The sequence below is a fragment of the Gracilinanus agilis genome, chromosome 1 (genome assembly GCF_016433145.1).
Source record: "Gracilinanus agilis isolate LMUSP501 chromosome 1, AgileGrace, whole genome shotgun sequence".
Classification (NCBI taxonomy): domain Eukaryota; kingdom Metazoa; phylum Chordata; class Mammalia; order Didelphimorphia; family Didelphidae; genus Gracilinanus; species Gracilinanus agilis.
The window spans coordinates 423,131,170-423,151,597 of record NC_058130.1 but is presented as its reverse complement, the minus strand read 5'-3'; the positions used below and the strand labels follow the sequence as shown (position 1 = coordinate 423,151,597).

Below are 20,428 nucleotides of genomic sequence, written 5' to 3'. Positions count from 1 at the left end.
AGCAACCAGGAGAGCTAAGATTCAAACTAAGGTCCTCTCACTCCATATCTAATGCCCTTTCCAAAACTAATATGAAGTAAATCTGCTTTTACAATTCAAGATTCTTAAACTAAGGTTGATAGATATTCTGTTTCAAGTTTCCAGTATCTGGATAATCTGGAGAACATTTGGAAGCAAGCATCCCATTCTCTTCTCTAATGAATATCAACATGCCCTCCTTGAGCTTAGTGCTCCTTCTGCCTATGTTGCATTCTCTACCCCAGCCTAACACACACCAGTAAACTCCCAGCTTTGGAGATACTATGTTGAGAAACCCCAGCTGTTAAGATTTCAAGTAACATCTAGCCATAAGGTGTGACTGGAAAAGTTTCTTGGCAAGGGAGATGTTTTTTTCTCTTCCCTAAAAGTGGAAAGTTATTTTAGCTGGGAGGAAAATGCCAAAGTCAGAGAAGTTTTTGTATTCTCAGCATAGATATTCTATGTTAGCTTTCTTAGAGGGATAGAGCTGGATCCTTTGGGGAATGACTAAAGCAGAAACTTGTGAAAGAAGGCAATCATAGAATTAATTCTTTGAGCCCAAATACCAAGGGTTGGCAGCTGTCCTCAAGTACCAGAGCTTATTGACTTGGGACACTTGCCTTTACCTTTAACAAAACAGTTTGCCTGGTATAAAAAAGCACTGAAGGCTACAGTACAGTTATTTTTTATCTGTAGCAAGGAAGCAAAATTCACTTTTATTTAAAAATAAACATCACTATATTTCTGAATTTAAATGTGATATAATCACAAGACATGTCTTATAGGAAGCATGCAAGATTATTATTAACAATCAAGCATCTGAAAGAATATAGATAACAAGGAAATTTTTACATGTTTTATGATTATTTGAGTCAATCACAAGTACTGTTTTTATCCATAGGAATAACAGATTTTTTTTTTAAAATAACATTATGCTACATACATATACCAGACTTTATGAAGCATACTATACATAATTACATGAATTTATCTATAAAGCTAATGAACTCAATAAGAGCGAATAGCAGGTGGAACTGTGGCACAGTCAGCTTCATTCAATGTTTTGTCGATTACGGGTCTATATTCCAAAGAAACCTAAAAAGAAATCAGACATCAGTTTACACTCCAAACCATATATTATCTGTTTTGTTAAAACTTTTCATTTATAATTATGTCCTAAAAAGAGGTCTATCTTTTTGAGTTACTAATCCCCAAATAATTTCTACCTTCATTATCAATTCTGACAATTATTAACAGAATTACTGATTAATTATAAGGAATTTAAAAGGTGCTGAATAAGCAACTCCACTCAGCTCTCACAATCTATAATATGTATTATTTCCATATAACAACTCCAACTTCAGTTTTTTCTGTATTCAGTTGCTATAAATTGAACTGTATGTTCTAGTAATTACCTTATAAGGATAATGCTCTAAAGCATTCTCTTACCACGATTTTTTGCTGAATCTTTGATTTAAAATATTTTCTTAGGAAATTCTTCCATTAAAGCCCTACACTTATGCTTTCATCATGGTGGAGGTAACTCTGGGATCCTGAAAGTGAGTCCAGTAAATCTCAAGTTCTGGTAAATTTAACAGAGTTGGATAGGCTCCTAATAAAAAAACCAACAACTGATCTGCACTATGAGTAAGTAGCCCATCAAAATTTGGAAAGTCTTTTTGCCAGAAAGTTGGCTACCAGGTTATTCATGAGGGTTGTTTATTAAGAATCAAGTATGGGGGCAGCTGGGTAGCTCAGTGGATTGAGAGCCAGGCCTAGAGATTGGAATAGGTTCAAATCTGGCCTCAGACACTTCCCAGCCATGTGACCCTGGGCAAGTCACTTAGTCCCCATTGCCTAGCCCTTACCACTCTTCTGCTTTGGAGCCAATACACAGTATTGACCCCAAGACAGAAAGTAAGGGCTTAAAAAAAAAAAAAAGAATAAAGTATGGAAGAGTTTTGATCTGCACAGAGGTGGAGAACACCTGGAGTACTGAAACAATTTAAAATCTTGGCAGGTTACACCCAAATATACTAAAATCTAAATGAGCTTTAATATTTTTCCTTAAATTGTTGGCAATGGATGAAAAATCCAACTTAATACATGCTTAATAGATGAAATATACAATTGATGATATGCAACCAACAAACATCTATTAAGCACTGTATCAGGCACTATTAGTAGGCACTAGTGATACCTTTCTAAGACAATTTTCATTATGTGTATGTGCATATATACCTTATTCTTTAGTGCTTGATTATAAATCCAGTTCCATAGAATCAAGTACTCAAACTGTTTTCATTAGCAAAACTTTATACAATACAAAATATTTTTACTTCTCCCTCAAGCAAAACTGATAGCTAGGCAAACAAGCCATGTATTACACTCCAAATCCTTGTCCATTCTGATATATTGACACTTATAAGTTACCTACAATTGATTTTAGAGAATAGGAATGAAAAAGTACTCAAAAACCCTAAAATGACATTAACAGAACAAATTATCACATACCTTTCCAGTCTTGGCATCTACATAAGAAAGTGTGTGCTTTCTCCAATGTTCTTCAAATGGTTTCTTTTGTTGTCCGTCAATTGGCTTGGAATAATCATACTCATCAATTCTTACCTAAAGATAAAAAACATTATATAAAATGTTATCATTCACTATAAGCCAATTTTGTATTTTTTTCTATGGAAAAATGGATAAACCTGAGAAAATAATACATGAAACATTAATTTGATATATTTTTAATTAATTTTAATATAGGTCATACTTCCCTCCCTAAATCGGACTTGCTGTACAAAACCTCAAGAAAGTCTGTAATCATGTTCTCAGTATTGATAGATGGCAATAATGATGGCATATTGTGGGATGTTTGGGGAAGAACAATGAAAATCACAAGAATGAGAACAGTGAAGGTAAAAATTAATAAAGTTGTATTTGAATTGAAAGATAAAAAATATGCCATGCTAACTTTTAAAAATGAAATCATTACCATGGTTGACAGCACCATTCATTACATGCAGTTGCTTGCTTAATAACTGCTTGCTGACATCACCATGAAAACTATCATAAAAATAAATACACCCCACCTCATATTTTTAGCTTCTTATCTGTAAAATACTAAAGTACTTTCAGTGATCCCAAACTTTACCACTATTCTCTCAGTATGCCTATCCAGCTCTGAATCAAAGAATAATACAATTTTCAGTTCATCAAATTGCAGGTGACCCACAGGGCAAAGACACAATGTAGTATAAAGAGGTTCTTGCATATTAATGGTATTAACTTGTATACCAAAAGTGGCATAAAATACACCATTAAGGAAATGTTTTACTAAAAAGGGAGTTGCGTTAGCCATATAGTGAAATGAGGCATAACAGATATCACCTAAGGGCTGAAATATAAAATATTAAAATGAAGGTTCTTTTTTTATGTGTTATAGATCCTATGGGTAGACTGATGAAGCCTATACAGCCCTTTTCAGAATGTTTTTAAATACATAAAATAAAATTCATAGGATTACAAAGGAAAATGATTATATCCAAACAGTTATATACATATTTCCCCCTTCCCCCCCTTAAAAAAAGGGTTAAGAATCTCTGTATGAAAAGAACCAGGCAGCAGTAACCAGTGAACTGCATGTATATCTTATAAAAAATTAACTGAAATACATGGGCAAATATCAAAGTATAACAAGGTATGAAGCAATGGAGTTTGAGTTACAAGCTATATTGAAAGAGAAAATATTCAAAACCATGAGATCACAAACTCGTAATAATTTCATTTCTTTTTCAGGGTATGTTTCCTCTCAGAGACCTGACTTTAGGAGTATAATCTATAATCAGAATACATGAATATTCAAAAGTTCTACTCTGAGAATCTGTCTTGTCAAACAACAACAGTTCCTTTTTCAAATAAAAACTTACACTGAGACATATTGAGCATTCCCCCCAAAAAACACTAATTAGTTTATTTCCAAATAATCAACAAGGCTTAACTTTGAATCTTATTATCAAAAAGAAAGCCAAGTACATATAACACTCGCTGATCCAGTGACACTGGTCTCCTTACTGTTTCTTGCACATGACACTTCATTCTCCTAATTTTGAGCATTTTCCCTATCTGTCCCTTATACCTGGAACTCTCTTCCTGCCTCAGCTCTTCCTCCTGGCTCCCTTGGCTTCTTTCAAGACTCAGCTTTGGCAAGAAGCCATTTCCAACCCAAAATTTTAAGTATCAGAACTAGAATTAAAACTCATAAACACTGATTCTAAAATCAATATCATGAATTTTGGTAGGGTGCAAGACATTTGGTAGTTATTTAGTGATCAAATGAATTAGGAAACTGTAACTGGGTGCTAGATTTTGTTCAAGGCAGTAGTGCTATGTGTGTTCAGATATAGGAAAAACAGGCAGGGGCTTTGTGGAAAAGTTAATCTTCAGACAGGATTTAAAAGAACGAATGGGGAAAAGATCTTTTGAACTTTTGAAACAACAAAGAATAAATAAATTTGCTTTCAAGATGGTGCAGATGTTTATAACATTTACCATGTTTCTCCTTAGTCCTCTCTAGACAAAGCTAATCATATTTATTTATAAAGTATATGTGTAGGGACCAATAATTATCTTTATGCATCCCCTCAGCCCCCTGCTCTCAGCATAGTACTTTGCTATTAGTAAGTGCTTAAATAAATGACTTATTGGCTCAATGAAAAATCAAGTAGGCTGTCTTTAGAGATAGTTTATGGTTACTTAATGTGTTCAAGGAGAGGCTGACTACTTGCCCTAAATACTACAGAAGTGATGGCAGAAGTGAAAGGTCAAATTATATGACTATGAAGCACTCTTTCAACTCTCATTTTTATGACTGTGTGAGAGCCACTTTGAGTTATGTAAGAAATGCTTATGAATGCTTCCCCCAACACATCATAAAACATTATAATTCTCCTTTACTGCAATATTTGTAGTTTGTGTGTGGGAGTGGGTAAAGTACATTGTGGTAATAGGTCTGAGTTGCACAGTTTCATTTAGCCCTGAAAATCTTGAAATGTCAATGAAGACCTATATTTTGAATTGTTTTGCCCTAATTTGTCACCAGTCAACATTCTAATACCTGCATTAAATCAAAGGTCAGCCTTACTTTCAACCAAATAAAATGTTCCTTGCAATCTTATTTGTATCTGGCTAGAACATTCTTTCTTTATAAAAGAGAGCAAAGATAAATTTTAATCTCGTCATCTTTTTATGTTTAGCCATTTCCTAATGATCACTAATTCCCAGCAAAGGGAAACTGAATTAATGAACTTTTATTGTAGAATTGAATCCACTGTAATTTCTACTAAACAGATTTCTACTAACATCATAGCCTGGTTTTTTCTAATGATGGTTCCATATTAAGTGTGTCTAACAAGGCTATACTGCAGCACACACAGCACTTCAGAGAAGTGGATGGAAATGAAGCTAGTCAAATTTAAAGAGCTAATTCTTTGTTTTTATTTTAAAAGTGTGGTTGTAAAATGATCGAGCAATTTTTGAAGAGATCTAACAACTAGGCACATTTCCAAAACAGGTCAAAGTAAGCTAGAGATCCCATAAAAACAAAGATATTTGTAGCATCACTTTTTGTGATAGGAAAAAAAAGAAGCATTATGTGGTTGCAGCACATTGATTTGGGAGTAATTGCTGTATATATGGAGGGAGGGGAAAGAGGGTGTCAGGAAATAAATGTGGTATAAAAGCAAAAGTACCAGTAAATGTAAATACTATTGTTATTTAATTTATTAAAAATATTACAAATAAAGTAGTGGTAAAATGCTGAGAAAAATATATTAGGTAAGATGCATTAAACTCTTCTTACTCTTCACATTTCTTTCCCTATTCCCCAACTTTGGCCCAAAATAACAAAATTTTGTTTTCTGCAGAATGGGTCAGATTCAAGGCCATTTCATACAAATCAAAGTTTATAAAGAAAAGGAGAAAAAAAATATGCTCAAATGTTCAATGTGAAACCAACTCTGATATACTGGAAAGAAGAATCACTTGTCCAAGAAGGAGAAGAGGTAGATAACTGAACTATAGAAAAGCCCAGAGGAAAACAAAGATTTTTTAATGCCTATTATACTGTAAGGTAGGGAGAAGTGTTGTGAGGAGGATTACTTAGTTATTATTTAGGAGACCTAACAGGAAGGGCTTGAGAATTCCAAATGGAATGGGGAAGCAGGAAATGTGCCTCTCTCTCTGGGAAGGACCCCATAGTGGTTGGGACAAGCTGTAACTGACCCTGGGAGACCTCAGAGGAAGTGGAGTTGTACCCTGATTCCTTGGGATCTTGGAGAGTGGTGAAGGTTGAAAAGGCAGAAGACATCAATCCTGCAGGTCAACTCTGAGTAGGGAAGTGGCCTGTGATCTGGTGGACAGCTTGCAGACATCTCTCCCTACCTGGTTACTTTGGATCATTGGCTGTGGAGGAGTTGGTTCCTGGTGTCCTGAAAACATCTCTGGAACAGTTGTGAGACCCCAAATTCAAGCCCCTTCCTCAGGTCCTTAGCCAAGCTGTCAAAACCTGGCAGAAGCCAGGTTGGCTAAGGATCTTACCCCTTTTGACTCCCCTTTCCTATCCTCTCATATTATAATTAAACTGTTTCCTTGTGTGTTTTTCTAGTACTTTAAAGTCCTCATTGTGTGTGTATAATACTCTGAAGTTATTCCAGGCTAGGTGGGGCAGGGTGACAGTTAGTCGGGCTTAACTGCCTTTTCTGTCAATGGTCAATCCCCTTATAGTTAAACCTGGTTCCCTGGCTTGTAAAGTCTTACCCATTGTCCCTTCCTGTCTCCTCTCCACCCCACTGAGCCCACAAATAATATTTAAGTTAACACCTCTGGTTTTCCCCATAAAGGAAGGGAAGAAGGAAAACTCCTAAAATACTGTTTTAATGGGATTTCTTAAAAGTTGCCAGTGTAATAGGCAAATGCATAGATCAGTGATTCCTAAAGTGGGCACTACCGCCCCCTGGTGGGTGCTGCAGCGATCCAGGGAGTGGTGATGGCCACAAGTGCATTTATCTTTCCTATTAATTGCTATTAAAATTTAAAAAAAATTAATTTCCATGGGGCTAAGTAATATTTTTTTCTGGAAAGGGGGTGGTAAGCCAAAAAAGCTGGTATAGATTAAGTTAGGCACCAGGCTTAACAGGGAAGGCTGGAGAATTTTAAATGGAATGAGGAAGGAGGAAGCTCTGGGGTTTGGACTCCATGTTGGGAGCTAAGTGCAGTTAGAGACTGGATCGACTGCCTCAGTGGAGAACTCAGGGAACAGTGGATTTGTCTCCTTCAAAAAATCATCTATCCTGAGAGGAAGTGCAAGTTGGGCATTGGCACAGCCCTGGAGGGTGGACCTCAGACTGCTCTAGCTCCTTGCCTTCTTCACTCTGTGGATTTATTTTGCTGTGGACCTGTGTTCCTGGAAACCCTTGATCATCATTGGTATAGAAGAGGACCCAGTTGTGAGGCATTTACTTTCTCCTAACTGGCCCAGCTGAACCCCCATAGCTTGTGGTAGTTGAAAGTAGATTGACCCATTTTCCCAATCCCTGATGTCTGCCCATAGTAACCTAGTGTAGAGACCTTTCCCTTTGTTTACTGCCTGTTTCCATCCTTTAACTCCAATAAGAACATAGAGAGTAAAACATTTACCCATGTCTTTTCTCCAGCTTGTGGATGACCAGTAACTGCTCAACTGTCATTCCTCCATTTAGGATTGTTACCTAAGGTGATTTAACCTTACCTTAAGGGTTGGGTTAATGAATGACCAATATACACCTATTGGTCTCCCATAGATTTAATTTCCTTGCGCCAGGCAGCACAGTGGATAGAGGACTGGGATTGGAGTCAGAAAGACCAAAGTTTAACTCCAGCCTCAGATATTTAGTAATTGTGTGACCCAGGGCAGGTCATTTGAGCTATGTTTGCATCCGTTTTCTCACTATAAAATTGGGAATAATAATAGCATTTATATGGCAGGGTTGTTTTAAGAAGAAAATGGGATATTTGTAAAAATTTTTGTAAATCTTAAAGCATTATATAAATTCTATATTTTATATTCTATTATTATTAGCTAATTCAAATTATCATGTTGTATTTATACATTATAAAAACTGAAAGTATAATAGCACACTATAGGTATGGAGATCTTTCTTAAAGCACCAGAAATCAGAGAGAGAGAGAGAGAGAGAGAGAGAGAGAGAGAGAGAGAGAGAGAGAGAGAGAGAGAGTGTGTGTGTGTGTGTGTGTGTGTGTGTGTGTGTGTGTGTGTGTGTGTGTTATAGTTTAGAGTTTAGTCAAGATGCACAACAGAAATTACCAACAATGCCTATTTGATGATGAAAAACCCCTTGGTTTCCTTCCTACTTCTCTGACCTTTGTCCTAACAATGCTGTGGGACAAATGAAAAAAGGAGAAATAAGGTCCTAAATCAGCTACTTTATTCAAGGAAATTTATATCCTTTAAAAAAGTCTTTCTTTACTACAGCCTCATGGTATGACCCTGACAATGGGTTCTAAAATCCATGCTACCAAGAGTACAAATGCTCATAAATTTTATCAGGCTAGTACAGGCCAAGCAAAAGTCCTCATAATAAGTGATTGATTGCAGTAAAGCACGAAAGAGATAAATATACAAATTGGCCCAGAGTCCTTTTGTCTATATAATCATAGTGGAGAAATGGCAGAAAAAAGTGAAGAGATTACTGAGAATCACTTTTTAGGGTATTTAAAACACTACCCTATTGGTACCCTAAATGTGAGATGTTTGTTCAATGATTAGCAAGTTGATACATAAACATGAACAGAGTCATTTCAATATTAGTGTTTTAATTATAAAGGAAATCAGAAGACTAATAAATTGCAGCAAAGTGGAAAGGCAGCTCATAAGATTTTCTCAGAGAGATGAATAAAAGGCTAAAAATAGTAAAATTATCTCCTTTGTAAAAGTTGGTGTGGAAAACAAGTCAGAAATAATTTAAGCCCCTCTACCCTCCAATATTTTTTTAAAGTAAATTTAACAAAATTTTAAGATTAAGTAACCTCAAATGAAGAGGCATGAAAGCATATCCCCAATCCCTTCTTTTATTTAGGTTCACAGGTGTTACACATATTTTTAGATATTTTTTTGATGTTCTTATCAGTTCTGCTGATATTTTTTCTTCTCTACAAAATACTATTTGGTATATGGGATGACTCTGGGAGGGAGAAGAAGGATACTTGAGATAACTATGATGATATAACAAACAGAACATATCAAGAAAAGCTTATTTTTTAAAAAAAGAAAAGAATCATTGGACTTCCTATTAACTATGATTAAAGAAAAAGCCTGGACATTCTATTTTAAGAAACCATAAATAAAAACTGCCCAAATTTATAAATCATACTCAGAGGGCAAAAAGATTTTGAGAAAATTAAATCAGAAAAGGGAAAGGGGGGGAGGTGTTGTTCGGTACTGTTGTGAGGATTCTAAGAGAGGAAAAGTGGGGTAAAAGGAACATATACTATATAAAGGAACTTGCCATTTCTCATAATTTAGGTACATAAGAGTTTATAAACATGGAGGAGGGTAGGCATCAGAGGAACCTCATTCTTATCTGAAACAAATCATGGGGACTTGAAAACACAGATTCAGGATTTGATATAAAAATACATTAAACTTAATAGAGAAATTGGTAAGGATGAGGGAGTGGTTGAAAGCAAACCAAACTTCCTGATCTCGAAGCAAGGATTAAAAGATTTAAAATTTTAAAAAAAAAAAAAACCTAAAACTGAAAATAAATGGGATTACCATCAGTTGAGTAATAGCTTAATGAGTTATGGCATGTGAATGTAATGAAATGTAAAAAATGGCAAAAGAGACAATTACAAAGATTTCTAGGAAGTACAAACTGATATACAGCAAACAGCACAGAACCAAGAAAACGAGTTATACCAGGGCAATAAAATTATAAAGGGGAAAAAAAAAACAAATTCTGACTTAACTCTAATCAAAGCAAATATCCAAATATTTTTCAGGGACCTATGATAAAGCATGCTACCCAATTCCTGACAGAGGTGACAGACTTAAATTGCAGGAATACACATAGGGTTTGATTGAGGAGGGAGGGTCAGTATTAGTGATGCTAAAAAAGGCCACTGAAACATTTTTCTAAAGGCAGATAAAAGAGAAGGAAGCACAAACAAGTAGGACAGTTATGGAAGTTAACATTGAATTTAGCATATACTTAATTTACATGCATATTGGGCATAGTTGGTAAAAACATGAGCAAATAACAGGGGAACTCTGAGAATTCTTTAAAAAGCATTGGTGGGTTGGGAGGAATTGGGTGGTTCAGTGGATTGAGAATCAGGCCCAGAGATGGGAGATCCTGGGTTCAAATCTGGCCTCAGATACTTCCTAGCTGTGTGACCCTGGGCAAATCACTTAACTTCCATGGCCTAGCCCTTACCGCTTTTGCCTTAGAACCAATACACAGTATTGATTCTAAGACAGAAGGTAAAGGTTTTAAAATTTAAAAACACGCATTTAGGAACTGCCTATTATGTGCAAAAGTGTTATGCTAGGTGAGGAGAAAATAAGGCAAAATAAAGAGTTCTATTCTGCCCTCAAAGAGCATATCAAATGTCTTCATAGTGGCATATCTGAGATATATAAGGAATACAAGAAGATTCTATTATGTGTAATTTTTGTTAATTATCAAGTTAAAAAAAAAAGCATTTGCTGTGGTAAAGAAAGACCGAATAAGCTCTCCCACACAAAGAAGCTGTGGTCATTCAAGACTACTTGATAATGACAAAAGTTAAAGTATTCAGTGATGCTCTGATTATTAACACTAAGCAAGGCATAAAATGGGGAGCTGTGTTCAAACGTGTTGACTAATATAATGGATTATGTCTTGAAGAGTCTCTACAGATTGGGGGTTCATAACCTGGAGTCCAGGGACTTAAAAAAAACACATTTTGATAACTATTGTAATTCTATGTATTTTATTTTATTTTATTTTATTTTATGCATTTAAAAACATTCTGAGAAGGGATCTATAGGCTTCCTTAGATGGTCAAAGGGGTGTAAGAGAAGAAAAGTTAAAGAATCCCTACTACATACAGATGGATGATGATGTTTTCTAAGAGTTTCTATTTGCATATGACATTATGCTAATTGCATCAAAACCCCACACTTAAAGGGCCCCTCACTAAGAATCTTGCTCAAAGAAAATAGGCTTAAAAATCCATTCAGGATAGAGAATGTGTATGGCTTAGATTATGATATGTATTTGTACAGACAGCCAATGAGTGGGTCCATCAGTACATATAGCTAAGACAGACATTACATATGGATAATGACAGCATAGACCTCAGAAGAAAACAGATTGAATTGATTTTGGGAAGTTATACAACACTCCCAATGCTCCCTAGTTGCTTCCCAAAAGCCCATCTTTTTGACACAATTGTTCTCTCTGTAATGCTAAAGTTTATCACAGAAAACTATAATACCTGAAGAATATCAATTATACATAATCTGAAGAACAATGGAAAAATATATGAAGGGTTCATATAGACTCCAACATATTATCAACAATGATTAAAATGCCAGAAATGGAGTTTAAAAAACATGATGGATAGATAAGACTGTCAAACACAATGTGACTATGTATGAAGAATAATATATGGACAGCTTGTGTTGTGGTGGAAGGTAAAGACTTCCAGTGAATCTTAAAACTGACATAAAACAAATCAGGAAGTCTAGTCTTCCTTATCCAAAAGCCTTCAGGTGCTGCCACCTTTCCCTTCCCTTCAAAGTAATTTCTGACAACCTAATGCAGGAACAAAAAGCTAGGAAAAGACAGCTAGCAAAAATAAAGTTTCCCAAATCACCAATATATTTAGAATAACACCAAATTTTATTTTAATTTACTTAATACAGTATAGGTATTTGAAGAGTCACACATAAATACTAAACCAAAAAGTTATTTTTAGATAAGACTGCTAAATGGAGAGGAACTCATTTATTTATACTTATGAAGAGACTATAAACTATTAGTAGATACAGTCAGCTAAGACATACTTGTCATATTTAATTATAAGAAATCACTGAAACTCAAGATTTGGATGAGACTTCAAAAGTCAACCACTTCAATCTATATCAGAACAGGATTTTTTTCCATTATCCCATTATTCATTAGAAAATTCATATGGAGTACAAAAGAAGTCTGCAGTTTATGGCACATTTAGTGGAAAGTTACTAAGGCACTAAGAATTGCTGCCACCAACTGGACACAAAACAGTTTTGAAAGTTTAGTTGGCTCAGGCACTCTGATGACAAAGCTGGAATTTTTGTTTCTAGGTCCCTTGTAGCTCTAAATTCCTTAGATCAAGTATTATCTCTCCCAATAACTTCATTTTTTACAGATGTGGAAACTGATGCCTATGGATGTTCAGTGTCTTCCACAAAGTCACACAAGTGGCAGAAAAGTCAGAATTCAAAATTGAGGCTCATTTTTATTTCATAAAAATGGTATTTTGCTCTCTTTACACTCAGTAAGAAAGCAAGATACAGGATTATTTGGATCTTGATCTATTATTACCCTTAGTAAACTTTACTGTCATTGGCCAGTTGAAAAGGAAATGAGCTAGCTGTACTTTGCATTTCCACTAAAGTGAAAAGAAAAGGAAGGAAGGAAGGAAATAAGGAAGGAAGGAAGGAAGGGCACACAGAAATAAGTATTATTAAGTACCCATATTCAGGGTATTGAGCTAATTACAAATATTAAACTCATTTAATTCTCAAAACAACCTTCAAATAGGTGGTATTATTATCCCCATTTTACAGGTAAGGAAATTGAGACAGAAGGTAAAGGACCTCTTCATATTCACAGTTAAGTTTCTATAGCTGGATGTGAATTCAGATCTTCCTGACTCAAGGCACTATACAGTGCCCTGTAGCTTCTTCTAAGGGAGGCAGGGTAAAATGGGTAATAGTAAAGTGTACCTAAATTTTATTGAAAAGAGCAACTGCCATTTCAATGCAGAAAAATGGCAGCAAGGTGTTAGTGGCATGGCATTTTAAGAAAAAATGTCTGAGGTTCTCTTTAAAATGGTGAAGGAGGGGGCAGCTAGGTAGCTTAGTGGATTAAGAGCCAGGCCTAGAGATGGGAGGTCCTAGGTTCAAATCTGGCCTCAGACACTTCCCAGCTGTGTGACCCTGGGCAAGTGACTTGACCCCCATTGCCTAGCCCTTACCACTCTTCTGCCTTGGAACCAGTACATAGTATTGACTCCAAGACGGAAGGTAAGGGTTTAAAAAGCAAATAAATAAATAATGAAATAATAAAATAAAATGGTGAAGGAGGGTCAGAATAAGGAAAGGGAAAACACATATAAATATAACAAGCAGACAACTTAAAATAACAGAAATAAATTGTACCTTGTAGTCTTCTCTGGCATGAGCTCCACGTGACTCTTTACGAGCCTCAGCGCCATAAATAGTTTGAAGAGCGCACAACATTAGATTCTGCAATTCTAAGGTCTCTACCAAATCAGTATTCCACACCATCCCTAAAAGCCACAACAAGATTTCATAAAAAAAAACATTCTATTTTTATTAGTCAATAAACATATATTAAGTTTCTATTGTGTGCCAGGTACTGTGTTAAGAGGTAGGCATATAAAAAGAGGCAAAAAATAGTCCCTGCCCTTAAGGAGCTCACAATCTAATGGGGGTGACAATAAGCAAACATCAGAAAATGTTTATCTATTTCATATTTAGGTCTTAAAACACTATGGATACTCCACCATTTGGGATAGTATACTTGATAGCCTAAAGTAGTTGATTGACAATATGATTTAATAGTTTGTGGCTGGTTAGGAGGCAGCTTCATACACCATTTATTTTATAGTAAGTCTGAAAATTACCATTTATTACTATATATATACATATGTGTATATACATATCTACATACTTGGGAATTGCTCCCATTTTTTATGTAACATAAACACAAGAACATCTAGAACATTTTAAGATTATTTGTGTAAACAATAATCTCCATTAAGTCAGTCCATAATCTAAATAGTCAAATCTTATGAAAGAGGAACTTAAAACCCTTACCTCTGTCAAATGTCTTTAGATTGTTTAAGTCATTGTAGAGCTGGCTTAATATCTGGCAGCCTTCCTGTAACACACTTCCCACACGGAACACAGCTGCATGATTCTGCATAGACTGTGGGCCAAAGTAATATACCTCTATTAAAACACTCTAAAACATCTTAACATCCATAATGAGGATAAAGGAGATGTCCTTCAAATGTGAAGTCCTCCCACGTCCTATGGCTCTTTCCTCAATCAGAAGTCCTATTTTCCCTTAATGCAGATACCTCTACTTCAACTAAACAGAAAAGCATTAGGCTAGTGATGGTGAACTTTTTAGAGACTTTAGAGACCAAGTGCCCAAACTGAAATCCTTACACTGTATGAGAGCCACTCCCTTACCCTAGACAGGGAAGGGAGGAAGCACTTCTATTAGGCTGCTGGGCAGAGGGGCAGATCATGTGAAAAATGTCCTCAGGTGTTCAGAGAGTAGATGGGGATCAGTCCCCTCTGGCATGCTCTGGCACACATTCCATAGGTTCACCAACATGGTATCAGGCAGTCAGGGTGCCCAAAAAGCATGTCTTTTCAATGAAAGGAAAATGTTTTGGGTAAATTTCTTTAAAGTTTCTAAATATTCAATAAACCATATAAATATGGTCTCCACATGAAGCTTCTAATTATAATGACTTGCCTTTCAGGAGCTGAGGGGTGGACTAGTTTGCTGGAGAAATGGAACAGCAGAACTATTTAGAAACAATCTGGGTAGTTATTGTTTTGATATTAAGAGTTCCTGGCCCTATTCCTGCCATATACACAGTAGGACTATAAAATTAAGAAATTGACTTTCACGTGTTTGATGGAAAACCAAACACATGTTAGTCAGACCTTGTAAATTGACCCATTAGCTATGCATGTCTTAGATTTAACTTTATGTTGTCTTCATCGTCATCATCATCAATATTCTTGTTGATGATGCCTCTAGTAATGAAACTGTACATGCCCACCTTTCAGAGATGAAACTTTTAAAATTCAACTCTTCAGCCACCATCTTAGCTTTTCACTTCTATCAGTTTCTAGACATATATATATATATATATATATATATACACCACTTGTTCTCCTTGGGAACCCTTCACTATTGTCTCATGCCATCATCCCAACTATCATTTCATGTACTGTCATATCTAATCTTGACCTGATGGCCTGACAAGTCAATGGTTAACTAACCATTACCTTAAAATCCTTCACCTTCTCCCTTTTCTCCCTTCCCTAAGCCATTTTATTGCCTTTGATCTGCTTATCTTCATCCTTCAATAACCTTCACCAATGTGATGGCTGCTTCTACTTCTGGACAATTAGGTGCAATCACTGAAAATGAACATCCATCAAGCTATGGAGCATAATATCAGTTAAGGTCTCGCTACTACTCAAGAATATTTCACTCTTATTAATTGAATTTCCTTGTCCTCAGAGTGACTATTCTAAGCCTTTTCTTCTCTCCTCCATCCTCTTCTCTACACCTGTGATGACAGCCCATTTAACTACTTTGCTCCATTCTTCATATTTATGCATAGAAATGAATGTGTGTATGTGGATATATATAAATATATATATGAAGATTACAGGTAAATGATTTACATGAAAAATTCTACTTCTTCACTGCTATTATCCTATAGGTAGCATGCACTCAACAAATACTTCCTCCTGGATTCACCAAGCAGCTAACTACCAGTGTGAAGGTTCTTACCTTTTGCATGCTGAGCCTTAATTCTGATGTTCTTATGTCTCCAGAAGCAAAACGCAATTTGTCAAGATTTGCAACAGATTCTTCCCCAGCATTTGGTTTAATTTGAGGGACTTTATCACCTATTAAAAAAAAATTGGTTTTAACCATTAAAATACACAGTCCTTCCCAAAATTCTGTAGAAAAAGTCATCAAAGTATTTAGTATTCAGAAAATAATCAGCTTGCAGCTCAAAGAACACCTTTTTATGTCCTCATCATTCAGAAAAGCATAAAAATGGAGGAATCTCAAAAGACTAACTATTCTAGCTTCCTGTCTTAAGGGAGGTACACAAACCCAAGGTAAGGAGTCTATTCTAAAGGACATGGACTCAAAGCAGTTAAAAAAAAATTAGGGAGGGGGCCAGCTAAGAGCCTCTGTGGATAAAGAGCCAGGACTAGAGAGGAAGTGCTGGGCTCAACACTAGTCTTGGGTTCTTCTTAAGCATTTAACCCTGAATAAGTCACTTAACCTCCATTGTCTAGCCCTATTCTGCTTTGGAATCAATACATAGTATTGATTCTAAGATAGAAGGTAAGGGTTTTAAAAAAAAAAAAACAACTAGCATCAGAAAATACTAATCAACTTTAAATTGTCAACATTAAAACTAAAGTTTATTGTATTATGGAAAAAGAAAACCCACCAAAAAACCCATCTCACTTCAGTTATACATACTGATCAGTTAAAAGATAGACAAAAGAAATAAAGACAGAGATATAGGCATATAGACACAAACACAGAGACACTAAGAAATGTTCACAAACCCAAAAAGAAGGCAAAAGAAGAAACAGATGAGAACACTAAGTAGCTTTAGTGACATGGATGATGCTCATATCACATGATCTAGGATGCTAAGCATCAAGTATAAACTCTTAATCTTTCCTCTTTTTAATGTTAATGATTTTTAAACAATAACCTTTTCTGCATGAAGATGCTATTTTTGCTAGAAGACTTCAAGAATTTCAAAATAAATGTTTATTTTGATAGAATTTCAAAGGTTCTTCAATGAGATGAAATTCTAAAAACCTGGAATTTCGGAAATCGCTTTTGAACCTTCAGGTGAGGGTTGATTGCCATGTTAAAAATGAAAAAAAATGTTTTCAGAGGTACCTATTCCACAATATCTACAATTTGCTAAAATTTTAAAATAGCATTATTTGATTGTTTTAATGTCCCCCTCTCTCCTTTACTATTAGCAGTAACTAGTGGGAATTGGGAACATACTCATTCACTAATACCATTCTTTTTAGAAAAAAAAATTAAGATGTTAAAAAAATTGGTAACCAATGAAAATTTATTATAAAGAGTATTATGTATTATTTCCTCATATTTGGAAGCAAGGGGATTCTTGAATGTGCTTTTTTTTCAAAGGAGAAAAATTATCGAATTCAAAGGAAAAAAATTTCAAAGAAAAATATTTTCTAACTCTCATAGAATTGTACCATAGTTTGCAGAGTAAAAAGTCTAATTTTACAGAATAACCTCACCTTTTGATGCTTGTTAGAATACTTCTTAAATGATAAATGGTTAAGTCAGTGATTCTCAACTTGGGGGTTGCCTTGAGGACTTCACAATCATTACAAAGGATCTATATATGTATTTCCTTAATCAAGAAACACTAACAAAATAACTATTTTCATGTGGAAGCTTTTAATATTTTGCCATTGTAAAGGAATCATCCAAGATGAAAAAGGTTGAGAGCTACTGAAATAAGGGACCCCATTTTCCCTATGAATGACTGGAATGGATCATTTTAATGACTGTTATTGATTTCTGATTAGAAAGAATACTTTTTTCAGCTAATGGCAATTCGGGTTTGTAAAAGGTCTACTCAGAAGGGTTGCCAGATGCCTGGTATCTGGCCACCTTTGACAGCATATTGCCACAGAAGCTATCTATGGGTTCCCTTACTTTGACCAAGTTTTAAGTGTTAAATCTTTTTTAATCCTATGTCTGAGCTTCTGATACTGATTCTGCAATCATTTTGAGGCAGTTCCCAAAAAAATCTTGCCCTCAAAATTGTAAATTATTAGTGAAATAGGATATGCTAAACCCAATAATTACATAAAAAGAAACAAGGGTAAAGAAAAGAGTTACATCTTTAATCAATAAGAAAACCCTAGTATTTATTTCCAGCTTTGCTATTAGCAAGTTGTATGAGCATAGTCAAAGCATCATTTCTCTGGGCCACAATTTCCTCATTCCTAAAATGAGGGAGGTTGAACTAAATGATCTCCAACATATCTTCTAATTCTAATATGCTACAACTCTATAATCACTTACATTCTGAAACAACTTAACTTCTTTGAGCCTCAAGATTATTCACCTGTAAAAATTGAGGGGGTTGGACCAGGGAGCCTCTAAGATGCCTTTTCAGATTTAAATCTATGATGAGCCTATAATTATATCAAAACACATACCAGGTTTGCATGTTTCTGCAATGCTCAGGGCACAAGCACGACCAAAGACAACTAAGTCCAGAAGAGAATTAGCTCCTAGTCGATTAGCACCATGTACTGATGCAGAGGCTGCTTCACCACAAGCATAGAGACCAGGTACAACTTGATCTCTACCATTCACATGTGTAAGAACCTGTTCGAATAACAGAATAATTGGCTTAAAATTCTACTTTACATTTTTTAAAAGATTCAATAGATATGTGTATGTGCATGTTTTTATATGTGTATATATACATATATATATATTTTCCCAAATCCACCCACATACATATATACACATATAGAAAGAGAAGGAAAGAAATGTTGACAGAGATAATACAGAAATAGAATTAATAGGACTTTCCATAATTGCTAAATATAATGAATGTGAATATGTGAGAGAGGATGAAGAGTGGGTGACATCTAGGTTATAAAGTGTGTTACCCTGGATAGTGATGAGAAAGTAAGATGATGAGAGGGTTGGGGGAAAGGTTATGAGTTTAGGAAAGAGAATCAAAACATCAATGTTTTATATGACAGCATTTTACTTTCCTACCTCTAGGCATGCCTATAAAATGTCATTGAGAAACCCATTACCACTGAGACATACAGCAATGAAAACAGCCCCAAATTAAAAAGTAGTAGGGCCAAATGAATTTCTGTTTTTTGTTAGCAATCTACTTTACTCAACATTTAATATGCTTGGCCTTATTTATATGAACTTTATTATATTCTTGTGAAATCATAAAAATATTCAAAACTAAGCTTCGCAGAATAAATATTAAAAAGGAAAGTCACTTATTACTATTTCTTAGGAAGCAGCTATGACTTTCAATAAGAAAGAATTGCTTCCTCAATAATTTTAAAAGCATTTATTAAGTGTGTACTATGCATAAGGCACTGTGTGCAGCACAAAAATAAGATGAAAAGCAGTATTTGCTGTCAAGGTTAACTTACATTCTCAATCCAATTCAAAAACCTTTTAATATGACAAACATGGCTGCTACTTAGAGCAACTGTTCACATCTACCAATTAATTGTTATTGAAAAATGAATACCAAATCTAGGAAGCTTAAAAAGTTTGACTTATACCAATTTAAGGTACTAATCTCTGAATACATAAAATTTGGTAGAAAAAAATATAAACTCATTAAATTAAGTAAAAGAATTTTTATGAAAAATTCTAAGTTGACCGTGCCAACTTTAAACTTACTTTGACCTTACTTTTTAAACATATAAAGTTAAATCCTTTTACTTTCATAACTTTAAATCATTACCTGCCCCTTATAATTTGTAGGAATGCCTCCCATATTATAATGCACAGTAGGGAGAACAGGGATTGGTTCCTTGGTGACATCCACACCAGCAAATATCATTGCGGTTTCTGATATTCCAGGGAGGCGAGTAGACAGCTGTTCAGGGGGTAGGTGGTGTAACTGTAGATAGACATGGTCTTTTTCAGGACCACAGCCTCTAAATAAAGGAAAAGAATTAATTCATCTTTCAGAATAAAATCTATAATTTGGGGGTTATCTTTAACCAATCCATTCCCCTCACCCTCCCTCATTGATAAGTTACTATTATTCATTTCTAAATTAATTACCAATTAGTTCAACCTGTAAATATTTTTCATTTCTCTCTTATCTAGATCCATTGCCACTATCTGCTACTATAGGCCCCCATTACCACCAACTAGACTACTTCGAAAGTTTCCTAAGAAAGCTTTCTGTCTCCATTCTCCAATTTATCTTTCATAGTTACTATAATAACTTTATTATGCACAAATCTGGACACACATGCTCAAAATCTTCAGTGCCTCCCTCCTGTTTTCCAAGGAAAATTACTTTGCTTAGCATTAAAAATCCTTCACATTACTTTTCCAGCCTTATCTCATATTACTTCTTTCCATATATTTTAATTTCCAACCAAATTGTATTTTGACTTCATACCAACTTTTGTGTCTACCTCCTTCCATTTTTTAATACACATTGTTCTCTATGCCTAGAAATACCTTCTTCCACTTGTCTGCTCAATTGCTATTTATCCTCTCGAATA

The 20,428-nt window shown here is 35.1% G+C and overlaps 1 protein-coding gene across 4 annotated transcripts in view; it reads right to left on the bottom strand.

Moving 5' to 3' along the window:
* Positions 1 to 697: 697 nt before the first annotated feature.
* SDHA (succinate dehydrogenase complex flavoprotein subunit A) overlaps positions 698 to 20,428 on the bottom strand; it is a 38,859-nt gene continuing 19,128 nt past the window's right edge. For 3 of the 4 annotated variants that reach the window (XM_044665090.1, XM_044665099.1, XM_044665108.1), the window contains 7 exons: positions 19,651 to 19,846; positions 18,356 to 18,527; positions 15,900 to 16,018; positions 14,171 to 14,282; positions 13,490 to 13,620; positions 2,533 to 2,646; positions 698 to 1,113 (listed from right to left, as the gene is read on the bottom strand). In XM_044665090.1, the coding sequence (XP_044521025.1) occupies positions 1,027 to 1,113; positions 2,533 to 2,646; positions 13,490 to 13,620; positions 14,171 to 14,282; positions 15,900 to 16,018; positions 18,356 to 18,527; positions 19,651 to 19,846 (931 nt within the window). In that variant the 3' untranslated portion in view covers positions 698 to 1,026. The remainder of the gene's footprint in view (positions 1,114 to 2,532; positions 2,647 to 13,489; positions 13,621 to 14,170; positions 14,283 to 15,899; positions 16,019 to 18,355; positions 18,528 to 19,650; positions 19,847 to 20,428) is intronic. The other variant, XM_044665116.1, reaches the window with a different exon arrangement.